The 13,182-nt window shown below is 34.3% G+C and overlaps 1 protein-coding gene and 1 non-coding gene across 13 annotated transcripts in view; both read left to right on the plus strand.

The window, feature by feature from the left end:
- Dys (Dystrophin) overlaps positions 1-13,182 on the plus strand; it is a 2,834,509-nt gene that overhangs the window by 2,791,137 nt on the left and 30,190 nt on the right. For all 12 annotated transcript variants that reach the window (XM_069839232.1, XM_069839233.1, XM_069839235.1 and 9 more), the window contains 2 exons: positions 6,196-6,333; positions 11,475-11,727. In XM_069839232.1, the coding sequence (XP_069695333.1) occupies positions 6,196-6,333; positions 11,475-11,727 (391 nt within the window). The remainder of the gene's footprint in view (positions 1-6,195; positions 6,334-11,474; positions 11,728-13,182) is intronic.
- On the plus strand, positions 7,157-7,366 carry LOC138709671 (small nucleolar RNA U3). Its single transcript, XR_011334992.1, has one exon. It is a non-coding gene; the product is annotated as a small nucleolar RNA U3 (small nucleolar RNA).

The following is a 13,182-nucleotide window of genomic DNA, read 5'->3' on the forward strand; positions in this document are numbered from 1 at the left end:
GTGTCGGCAAAGCCAAATCTCAACAGACCACGAGACCTCTAATAGGAAAAAGTAAATTACAAAGTAGAAAAAGTGCAGTGTATTCAGAGCTGAATAAAAGACAATTTCCCAAATAAAATATAAAAATGCAAGAAATATGTAAATAATAAAAGTATTGTAGCATAAGTGCAGTATTTGCATGTTACCTAAATTTGATCAGTTGACCTCAATTATTTATGTATAGTTAATAATGCTAATTTCCAAATTAGTACAATTTTCATATTAATTAATTTAATTAAATTCTTGTGTTGTATTATAATCTGGGTCTGAATGATCATCTGATTTTTTAAAGCAGATGTTTCCCTTTCTCTGTGAAAAGTTTGTTTGCTTATTTATTTATTTATTTATTTATTTATTTATTTATTTATTTATTTATTTATTTATTTATTTATTCATTTATTTAAATTTAATTTATTTAATTAATTTATTTATTTATTTATTTATTTAAATTTAATTTATTTATTTATTTATTTATTTATTTATTTATTTATTTATTTATTTTGCTTGCTTGCTCACTTATTTATTCGTTCATTTACTCACTCATTCGTTCATTTATTCACTCATTCCTTCATTTATTCACTCATTCCTTCATTTATTCACTCATTCCTTCATTTATTCACTCATTCGTTCATTTATTTATTCATTCGTTCATTTATTCATTCATTCATTCGTTCATTTATTTATTCAATTATTCGTTCATTTATATATTCATTCGTTCATTTATTTATGTTTTTGTTCATTAATTTATTCATTAATTAATTTATTTATTTTTTCATTTAGTTATTTTTTATTTATTTACTTATTTCTTTATTTGTTTATGTATTTATTTTATTTATTTACTACTTATTTATTTATTTCACCCAAATAACCTATTTCTAGCTAGTAGCATGATGATATGACGATAATGTATTAATGGCGGAGTAATAATGATAGTCGAAATCAAAATGTAGGAGAGCCTGCCCTAGTGCTCCATTTTGCGGCACATATGAAGTTAATATACGGGAGAATCGGAGTGAAACAAAGTATTACAGTGTATGATACATCATTATTACGAGCTTATAGGACTACTGCTACTAGGTATAATAACTCAAATTTTTTGGGTAGGCTAAGTCTCAAAAGTCTCTTAAGAGCTTCGCCACTGATAGTAGACCATTTCTTTATGAATTTGAAAGTTAAAAACGTAGTAATATAGTATAGTTCAATCAAATGTATGATTTTTAAAATAGAGTAGGAGGGGGGTCACTGTTCTTTACGCTGATCCTTAATGAGAAATCCTTAATTTCTAATTCATATTATATTTGTCACACATCGCTTAAAAATTAATCTAAATTAGTTTAGGTGCAGCTGAAATATCTAGTAGGGAATTTCACCTCTTGAATTCATGACTGTATACAGTTATGAGGAATATATAGTGATGCATAGTAATGAGGTGCAACAAATAAAGGAAAGTTAGAAGTGTTCAGTACCGATGTGGATTTCTAGAAAGGAGATCAGGAGGGATAATTGATAATTGAAAAATTAGAAACTATAAACTAAGATTTTTCGAACATATACAGAGTATACAAGCTTCAGTGTAGACACTACAAGGGCAAGGGAAACAGAGAATATCCAGAGAAAATGTGGGAAAGTAAATTCCTTGAATTTTTTTTAAAGGGCGTAAGTCATCATTTTCAATATTTTCATTGTCATCGTAGTTTCGAAAGTACATAGATAAACTCTTCGTTTTTGTTTGAAAGGACTCCAATAACATTGTTCGTTGGATTGTTAGAGAACAGTTAAAATCACAATTTGTTTTAAATGGGTGGTAGTCATTGACACGCACCATTTTAAAACTATTCAATTGGTTGTGTGGGAACAGCTGAAAACAGGAGAATATTATAAAAAGACTGCTATTTCTAAAGAAACAAAGAACAAACAAAGAAATGAGAGAATCAATTTTGCAATCTGTAGCTTATTCCTCTTTGAGTATACACATGACAGAGTTGGATATATCAAAGGATCCAGTAATATCGATGAATTAGTAAGCACACATTCTTCATTGCACTTCCTCCATCAACAAACCTAGTCTGCCCAGCAGGAAAAGTGCCAATAAAACAGAAAGACAATTCAAGACTTGGGAAAAATGAAGCAGTATATCCCAAATGAGCATATGTCATTTTATGAACAACTTTTCAGCTGGCCTACAGACAGCAATGCAACGTATGATGACTCAAAAACAGTACATACGAAGTGAAAAAGCTGATTTCTTTTATCATTCATGATATTTTCCTATTTTTTGTTCCATTTATCATTATTATACACTTTGTTTGTTAACTGTGTATGATTTTTAGTAAAGTAATTCAAGAATATCACTAAAATATCTGTACCGATATCTTATTTGATTTTACTTGTTATCAAATTGATTTTTTTTAAGGTCGGATGATTTCATATTTTAAATCTCAATGAAACCTCAATTATCGGCATAACGAGTATAATTACTTTAAAAACCAACATAATGTAACCTAGACTACCAACTCACATATCCGGAATTATATTGTCAGTTAGTTTTCCTCTAAAAAATTATATATACTAGTGGCTTGTGCAGCAAATGCTGCAAACTAAGTTCATTAGACGTTCAAATAAACATTTTTCAGATTTATTTTCAATGAAGAATACCAGACATTCGGAAAGTTATTTGCTTCCATAACAATGAAAGATACTCTCTCTCGAGCCAATACTGAAGTGAACCACGCATATAAATATCTACACCACACCGCCATTAAATATATGAAAAACACCCAACCCCACTTCATTAATAATTATAAAAATATTTGATTTTTAATAATATTATTATCTTACGTAAGTTTTATAGCTTTCAGTAACACATACTATATATACTATTTAGCCGCCACTCAGTAAAATATAGAAATCAAAATCTAATTTAAGTTATTCTCTACATCTACTTAAATAACCCCAAAACGTTTCACTTTCATATCATCAATCACGGCCGACTTGATGTCCCTTCGGTTTTTTGTATACGGCCTTGACAATAGTAATGTTTTCTTGAAATTGGGTAATTTCTCAATTCCGCCATGAGGCGCTGTCTGCCAAGCTCTGGTGTCCACAGAAGAAATACTCATTATGAATTAAAATAAATGTTTAAAGAGTAATAATAACACTTATAAATAATAAATAAGAAAATAATAAGTGTTATTATGTTTAGTGCTGTTAATTATGGTAAAAGCGTGAGTTTAAAAGCACGGAAGATAACACATAGTAACATTTTCAGTTTAAGCAACATGATGACAGAGGTGTAATTTTGTAGTTCATTCGCTGAGTTTTGGAGTTTGTGTAACAATTTCACATATTTCCCTGAGATTGTTCCAGTACCATCAGACATTTCACGTTCCAGGAATTGGGTTCTGATGTTTTTCAATATGTGGCACTGGTCAAAACTTAGAAATAACTTTCTGTTTCCATCACAAGGGTGTGTGGTCACGGGTTTCAATGAACCACCTGAAAGATGCTTCATCATTGTAGTATTGCTTTTATGGTTATCAGAAACAATTCTAATAACTATAAAAACCACATTTCTCGACTTCACTAATCACTTGCAATGTTAGTATATGTAACTCTTGTCCTGATAATTGTTTTGTGAAGAAAAATGCACATGGTGTACGGTAGCTGGTTGAGAGCCCCCTTAAAACAAAACACAAGACTCGATTAGCCACTACTTCTTTCTTGGGAATATCAAGTATTTCATCCTCATTTCTTTGTGCTTCTGTTGCTTCCTTATAGCCAAAAAAAGTATCAAGCTTGCGATCGTATATTATCTTGGGGTTGATTGCAGCCTCGTCTACAATAAGTGATGAAAATCTCTCAACTACAGTGAGGTTTTTTGCCTCTAAGATCAACCTTTCTTTAATCAAAGCAGTAACACCAGACGAGCAATCAGTAGGGCCAGAATATCTCGTGAGTGTTCTCTTAGAAGGCAGTTTGAAAAAGCCTCTTGATCGTATATGGGAATAACCTTTAGGAGATATGTATTGCAGTATTATGCATTCTCTGATTGTCTCACTATTCCACCTTGGTATTCTCTTTCGATGATTAAGCAGCTGATCTAGGATAAATTTTGCATGAATACTGCCTTCATCTGCATCTTTCTTTACATTTTCCAGTTCCTTATGTAACGGATCTCTTTCAATTAGTTGGAGTTTTTCGGTTGTTTTCGTTATCTCATCTTGCTTCTCTTGTAACACCCGATTAAGTCGCGTAATTTTCACACGCAATCTGTTAATATTTCTTTTTAGCTCGTCAATGTTGACAGCGTCTGTTTGCGTGGCTTTATGGTCATTTTCAACTGGCAAGAAGGAAATGTCACTAACTGATGTTGAGCCACTCGGGACATCTTGTTCAAATAGTGAAAAACCAATATTACTAAAAGATTTGCATTTCTTTGGTGGAGGGAGATCAGTTTTAGTAATCGTTCGTCTTGGTATTTTGATATTTGTCACTTTATACCTAGGGTAATGATGGAATATTGTTGGCACAGCATTTGGTTTTAATCGTCTAAATTTTCCATTATTAGAATAATCTTCTTCCTTGAAATGTAAACTACAAACGACTGAAGATGGGGAGTTGCTGTTTGGAACGAAGTCTTGGCGTGAAATCACTTTAAGCCATTTTTCGCATCTTTCTCTATCACTCGGAAATTCGTGGAATGATATTGTTCCTTCACTCTTTTTCTATTCGAAGTACACAATGGTACACAACAATTCGTCATTTTGAATCACATCACAATAAACTCACTCACCAGTAGAAAGAAGCACAATATTTTAGTATAATCGCACAAGAAACCATACACACATTCCTCAGCGAACCTTGGCAGCTAATGCCATCTGGCGGAAATTTCACATTTTCTCGATTACAGCTTTAACACAGGGATCAACATGAATTGTCAAGGCCGGTAAGGAAGAAGCAAAGCGAGCATCAAGTCGGCCGTGCATCAATATAGCATTAATATGTATAATTAATGAAAAATAGTCACATCATGGCATTAACTACGATAATATTTCATTTCTAATGGTAATAATGTCATCAAACCACCTCAAGTTTTGTAGTTTTTAATATCCAATACACAGCTGTACCCAGAAAATTACACACCACAGAATCGAACCTGTAAATTATTTTTAGTAAGTTAAGTTTTTAATAACCAATTTAATTTGAGCTCTAAATATGTCAGCATTCTTGCAGATCATGGCCTTCGTGTAATATTGTTTACTGTAGTATGTGTTTTGTTTTATTCTGAAATGCAACATGGCCGACTTGATGCTCGCTTCACTTCTCCTTTACAAAAAAGCGAAGGCAATATCAAGTCGGCAGTGAATGCTATTAGCTATTTCTCAAAACTGACGACAGGTGGATTTTGGAAAATAGGAAAATTATGTTTAAAAATTGACATTTCACTCAAAACTACTATTTTTCTGAAAAACTTCGAGTTCCAAGCTTCAAAATGAGGAGCCATTTATTAAAATCCGTCCAGCCGTTTTCCCGTAATTTCCATTACCAGTTCAAATTATATATATAGATTTTTTTTTTTTTCAATTTCCCATAAATTTACTTTTTCTGACTTACGCCCTTAAAAAGAAGACGATTCAAATAGAATTCACGTTGTAAAAAAAGAATGAACTCATTGCAGCATACAACACTCACATTGTATTTCCTTGCATCATGCTTGAAAAATTTGAGCAAGTTAGTCATCAACATAGGCAAGAGGCCAGGAGAGAAAGGGATGTGTCATAATGAAGGACAATAAATTCTATAGCAAAAGCAGCATCAGTTCTGGAATTTACTATATGTTCTACTCCACTGGTGCTATTTTTTCTTATGGACGAATTAAGTAAATAAAAGAATTGAGTCTTTGTCTAAATATTTACTACAAAATGAATATAGCATGAAGTAAAAATTTTGTTGAGACCTTTCTGGAATATTAATATTATTCCTTTTTGCATAATTCTATTTATCTCCTCTTTCTTGAATGTTTTTCTGCCTGCTACATATGACAGCAACCATGAAAGCTTGCCACATATTTTTTCTGCTTATATGACATGCTTTATGAACGAGAATTTGATCCGAAAAAACCCTTTGTATGAGATTTGCTTGCTTGACTTTCCACAGAGATGATGAACACCAGCTAATCGCTCAGTACTGCCAATCACTGAATGGAGGAGATGCTGTCCCAGTGCCACGCAGTCCGGTTCAAATAATGGTCGCCATTGACCAAGAGCAGAGGGAGGAGTTAGAAGCCATGATAAGGTATTAGTTTGGCTCGTTCATTACCAATTTCTGCAATCTGCAATCTTCGTTTTTGTCCATTCCCATCTCTTACTCTTTCCTCCATTCATTTTCCTGTTGTTCTTTCTGTCTCTTCTTATTCGTTCTCTTCTGTCCCTTTAAACTACTTTAAGATAAATCATGTAAATTTGTTAACTAACTTTATATCGGTCACGATGACTTCGTAACAATGATCATTACCAGTAAAGTGACAATAGTGACAGTGATTGCTAATGTAGCAATGAGTATGGAAAAGACAACGAGTAGGTGCAGAAGAAGGGTAAGGAGTAGGACACAAATATGGATGTTTAACTTTAATCCTTAACTGCATTGGTCTCTAATTTCCGCATCCTTATTTGCTTTGTAACCATATTGTTAATTCCACCACATCCAGTTTTAACATTATTTTCATGGATAAATATATAATAGGATGCACATGCTAGAGGTGCTAATGTAGAAACTGATCTTGCTGCCATCTGTTGGACGATGGAGAACTTATTACATCTAGCAGTGCACCAAGTATATTTATCCATGTGGGCTTCTTCATGCAGTACCTGCTTGGCACATTGACATTCTGGCGAACAGCCGCTGGCATAAGTACAGTGATTCATATCTCCACATTCATTTGCTCGTGTATGGTAAGTGGCGCCATCTACAAGTACATTGATCTTTGTCCCTTGCGTTAGCAGTGCAAACTTCCTACCGCTAGATGTCAGTAGGAGCAATTATAGCTTGAAAGCATTATCTCCCGCAGTTGAAACACAGTTGAAAGCCTTTTTAAGCCTTGAAGTAGCAAGTCAACATTAGAATCGTACTTCACAGGATCATTTCTGTAGTACGCATTCTCTGACTGGACTATCAACAGTTGAGTCGGTTGCAACCACGATGAGGAGTGGAAACAACTTTCCTTGAGCGTGAGGCGGAGTTAGAAATTCCTTTGGGTGTTTCAAACTCATCGATGATCGTTCAGGATTCGGGAAACCGGATCCCAAGGGGGAGTTGTATTCTGAGTGGTTTTGTTTAATACGTTTTGTGTTGTATATATATTATACGACTATATTTATATTTTATTATACAGCTAAACAAAGAAACAGCTCACTAACAAATTTCTGTAAAAACTGAACGAAAAAAAGATGCACTGTGTGTGTTATTCCTTCTATTATCATTATTTATATTTTAATATTTATATATTTCACTTCTGGTAGTGTGGATTAGAGATGGGATAAACTGTTCCTTTTAAGACAGTTTTGGGTGTAACTGTTTCATAAGATTATGTTTACAACGTCAGTGCCAACTGTTTCAACTTCTCATGTTTCAGGAACATATTTCAAAGCCTTTTGAATCGCCATCTTAGATCAGGTGTTCAGTGTATTATCATGGATGAGTATATTATATATTCATCCATGTTATTTTATAATGAAAACACAGATTTGCTTCATACTAGTTTATTATTGTGTTCGCATTGTTTGCTAAAAGCTGCCATGAGATTGAGAACCAAGAAGGATTGATATTATCCTAAAACCCGACATACCAGTACTACAGTTCAGTGGTCGAATTGGAAGTGAACTATGCACAAACTTGTACTGTGATACAAATATTTTGGTGATTCCTTAAATTAGACATTGCCCCTGCGCAAACTAAATAGCGAATATAAATAGCGCACTACTGCAAGAATGTCGAAGAGAGAGTAGGCTTACAGAGTATGATGGCTGTGTCCTGAAAAGAAAATGTTATAAACAAACAAGTAGCTACACTATAATTAATAAGATAGCTAAAAAAACTGGACTCACCTGGTTTCAGTAACGGATAAATCATATGCTTGTCCATTGTTGCGATTAAAATTTTAAATGATATTGATTAAATGATTATCATTAAACAAACAGTTAATATGGTAATTTTTAAGTCTCTATACTACAGGCGAAATCTATATTATCAGCACTTATTTAAAACTTATTCAATTGCCAACACTATTGTTATGTCACTCATGAGTAGGGCCCGGGTATGCACTGAAAATACCTCAAATATGCACTAAAAATGTTGAAAATATGCACTAAAAACAAAACAATATGCACTAACCAAATCTTGCAACTGTACTGTGGTTGGTTTTTTCCAACACTTTGCATGAAAGCAAATGAGGTTTGCTGGCTTCTTTTGGACATAATTTACCCACTATGAAGTTCGCTATGTATCTGCGACACGAATCTGTGGATTCATCAACCAAAATCCATACACAGTTCCCTCCTATGTCAGACCGTATTGAATCTAGGATAGAAGCATGTAGCGAAAGTAAATAATTTTTCCTAAGAGTAGATTCATCTGGTGTCCTCTGATTAAGACAATATTTTTGAAGAAATGATTGTAGATATGGATTATTTAATTTATGCAGCGGAATGTTCTGCATACAAAAGCTTTACAAAAGTCAGCGGAAAATGTACTAACTTCAGACCGTGATTTCACCTGAGTTAAAAGTACCTGTTGCGTGTTCTTACCCTTTTGTTTTGACCAGAGATGTGGAGTTGTTTTCGAATGCTGTTCTAGTTAAAACTTTTTCTCGCATTTCACAGTCTTCTCACATACTTGACAATACATACATCGCCGTCAGTTGAATAGTCCTGAAATCCACTGTTACATTAAAAAGGATTTAGTGGACTTATTTTTAGGCATTTTCAGTTTAATCTGACAGAACACCGCATAAACTATTAGTAGTTGAGAAACAAGAATGTAAAAAATTCCTTCTGTGAAAAAGATCTCCAACGTCCATCTATCTGCATGTATTGTGAGACTGGAAGTGTGGTCCCGTTAACATTTCACTTAAATAGAAAGGCTATTGTAGTGCCAAGGGATGTCCGACATACAAATTCATTACTAGATTTAGAGTTCGTTCAGAAATGTCAGATAATTGACCATACATAAACTAAATAAATGCCGAAATATGCACTAACCTTCAAAATATGCACTAACTCTCAAAATATACATTTGCATATGCGCATATGCATTTTCGAAAAATCCGGGCCCTACTCATGAGTTCATGACATGGAGCACTCGACCTTGAGCCGAGGGTTATGGAGGTGAAGTGTGCAGAGAGAGACCAAAGACAATAATGAGTGAGTGCACACTATTGGTTAGTGTACGGTAATTGATTGTGTGTTCAGCTTCACTAAATAACAGTCTAGCCTAAATTTTTACAGCTGGTATGCTTTTTGACATATTTTACTTCCGGTATGCCATACTGGCTTATACCAGCTCAGTACGATCACTGCTGCAGTTTACAAACAAAATTAGTACCGGTAACTTATCTAAAGCGTGTAGTTTATTAGTACCGGTTCCTGTAACTCAGCGTTTCTCAAACTATGGTCCTCGAAGTCTGCCCTTGTGGTCCTTCAAAAAAGACAGAAGAAAAAATAAAATTCAAACGAATTGCGCATCACACTATAGCTCATCTGGCACCTGTAACCCAGCCAGGGACCACCCCAATTCATAACAGGACCAAAGTACCGAATCTTTTCATGTATTTATGACTTTATTAATAGTTTTGCCGACATCCAGTCTGCACATTGAAATGGTCACGTACTGTACTATATGTCGTACAGCAATAATACAACTCTGAAGTCACAATTTTAAACTTATTTTCCAAGTAAATATGACGAATTTTCATGGATTCCTGATCACTTTCATTGCGATATTGAAAATAACAAACTTTCATTGAGCAAAAGAGAACAGTTAATTGAACTCTCGAATGAGACCGGACTTAAAATTAAATTCGAAGCGGGAGGTATGGTTAATTTCTGGACCTCATCACAAGTGAAAAGAGAATATAGTGAACTGTACAATGGTGCTTTAGAGATTATAATTTAGCTTGCTTCTACGTACTGTATCTGTATGAGAAAGGGTTTTCATCACTAACTCTAATACAAACAAAGTACCGAAATTGACTTGAGTATATGACGATCTCCGACTTAAGCTTACCAGCATACATCCAAGTATAGAACAACTGTGCAAGAATCGGAAGGCTCATCCATCTCATTAATGCGAGTACCAATATTTATTTATTTTGTTTAGTTAATTAGTTAAAGATTATCTATCCAAACTCTAATACCTTAAAAAAAAAAAAAAAAAAAAAAAAAAAAAAAAAAAAAAAAAAAAAAAAAAAAAAATTAATTTTCTTCTATTAACATTAACTTAAGCCTGCAGATATCCGATTATAATTTTGAGAAAGTTGACAACTTTACATATTTAGGATCAGTGGTCACTAGCGATAATAACATGTCCAAAGAAATCTCTAATCGATTAATGAAAGCAAACAGAGCATATTTCGGCTTGAAATGTCACTTCAGTTCGCATGCTGTATCCAGGAAAGTAAAAGTTATTCTTTACAAAACATTAGTGAGACCAGTTTTGATATACGCGGCAGAAACGTGGTCAATCTCCAAAAATGATGAAAAAAGACTGGAGATTTTCGAAAGAAAGATTCTGCGAAGGATCTATGGCCCAACATTTGAGGAAGGTCTCTGGAGGAGGAGATGCAACTATGAATTATATAGACTTCTAGGAGAGCCAAATATAATCAATACAGTTAAAACTAGCAGATTGAGGTGGGCAGGACATGTAATATGCATGGACCCAAGTGAACCTTGCAAAAAAATTGTAATAACAAATCCGGGAGGTCAGAGAAGACGAGGTCGACCGCACTTGCGGTGGATTGATGGAGTGGAAGAGGATGCCAGAAAGTTGGGGTGCAAGAATTGGAAGGCTGCTACACAAGATAGAGACGGATGGTGACAATTACTAAGGGAGGCCCAGGCCCACCAATGATGATGTAGCGCCAATGATGATGATGATGATGATGATGAACATTAACTTAATTAGTTAATACTAATATAAAATTAATTGAATTAAATTAATTTTAATTAATTAATTAATTATTTTTTTAAATATAAGTATATGGTATTACAATATGTTACAAAAATTATAAATTTGCTTTCGAAGAGAACAAGAGTAAGGTGGTCCGCAGATCTGCTCTGAATTAAAAAAGTGATCCGCACTTCAAAAAAGTTTGAGAAACGCTGCTGTAACTCATTCCATATATGTTGGCAATACTGCAGCTTACTGTTGATAATTTACAGAGAGCTGGAAGAAGAAAATGCGTCACTGCAGGCAGAGTACGAACGCTTGCGGGCCAAGCAGACGCCCGGCTCAACTCCCGAGGAGTCTGCGCATCTGCCAGGTGGTCCCAGACCCCCTGATTGCGACATGCTGGCCGAGGCAAAGCTGCTGCGTCAGCACAAAGGACGTCTGGAGGCTCGCATGCAGATACTTGAGGACCATAACCGCCAACTGGAAGCACAACTACAGAGATTGCGACAGTTGTTGGACGAGGTCAGTGGATAAAAGTAACAAATTGTTGGGAGAAAAATATTTTCCTGCCCCAGTTTTACATTAAGAGACGTTCACACTTAATACCAATAATCTTTACTTAAAATAAAATCAGAACCTTATTTTCTGTTATTTTAAATTGGGAAAAATAATTACTCTGTGGAACTATATAGGCTGTATGTAAAAGTCAGTTTTTGTCCAATAAACTGCTGACTGGTTTTACGGAATAAAAGTTGTACCCTACTATAATCTCGGACTGATGACATCCCACCTCGGATATATCATCGTTGTTCCTGCAATAACTCCTATGTGCAAAATATACAATTTTTTAGTAGAAGGAAAAAAACACATTTATTCATCCTATGGCAGCCGTACATAGGGAATTGTGAATTCTTACATTTTCGAAAGAAAGAAATATAATTACTAGAGATCGGAAGTTTAGGAAAATGCCTATTTTGTTTCAATGTACGTATTTTAAGGATGTTAATTTATGTATACGAATCACGAAAAATCAAATGTTATGGTGAAGTTTTATATTGTCTATATTTGCCTTTTTTACAGTTTGTCCCTTTTTGTTTTTATTTGTTCTTTTTTCCCTTTTCTGTATAGGCATATATAGTTAACAGCACTCATTATTAATTTTTTTGCTTGAAACTGGAAAAAACTGATAGTTCTTGTAGTATACAAGGATTTTGGACGTCCTATTGTGATGGAATTCTTAAGACCCTTTACCTAACTAGTCCCATTGTTCATACCGACCAGTCACCATCTTGAGTTCAGATAATGGTTTACTTTATTATCTACCCTTTTCCTGCATAACATAGACGACGTATCTGCTTGAAGCACCCAGTCTAGGATTATCTTTGTATTTAGAGAAAAGTTACCTGACACTCTCCTACCCTCTGAGACTATTGTTACGAGGTAGGAGACATGGTTGAGAGCAGTAAAATACTTTGAACAAATAGCATTACTTGTTAAGGAATTTTCAGAGAATGATTCTCTGTCAATGAAAGAGGCTCAGTGTACATTTAAAAAAAAAGGACTGAAAGAAGACTTAGCATATATCGATGCACATTTCACTTTTGTAGCAGATACCATCCGACAACTGGAATCCAGCAGTCTGTCATTTTGTGAATCCGTGTCCCTGTTTTTGAATGCAAAGAACAGATTATGTGTAGCTCATGACGAGTATGCTGCTCAATATATGAGAAGCTAAAAAGTGTTATTTCAAGAAATCCTGCATATGAAACCATTAATTCTGTGTATAATGCTCTAAGTGAGACCGGTGGTGAGCTTCCTAAGGGATTTATTGTAGCCAGGATGGTACTGTATAAGCACGTACCAGTAACTTCAGTGCATTTGGGAGATCCTTTTCGGCATATAAACAGATTTTGTCCAATAGACGTCACAAGAACGAGTGTTTTAATCTTGAAAAGTTGCTTGTTGTGTACTGTCATT

The sequence above is a fragment of the Periplaneta americana genome, chromosome 11, assembly GCF_040183065.1.
Source record: "Periplaneta americana isolate PAMFEO1 chromosome 11, P.americana_PAMFEO1_priV1, whole genome shotgun sequence".
Lineage (NCBI taxonomy): Eukaryota > Metazoa > Arthropoda > Insecta > Blattodea > Blattidae > Periplaneta > Periplaneta americana.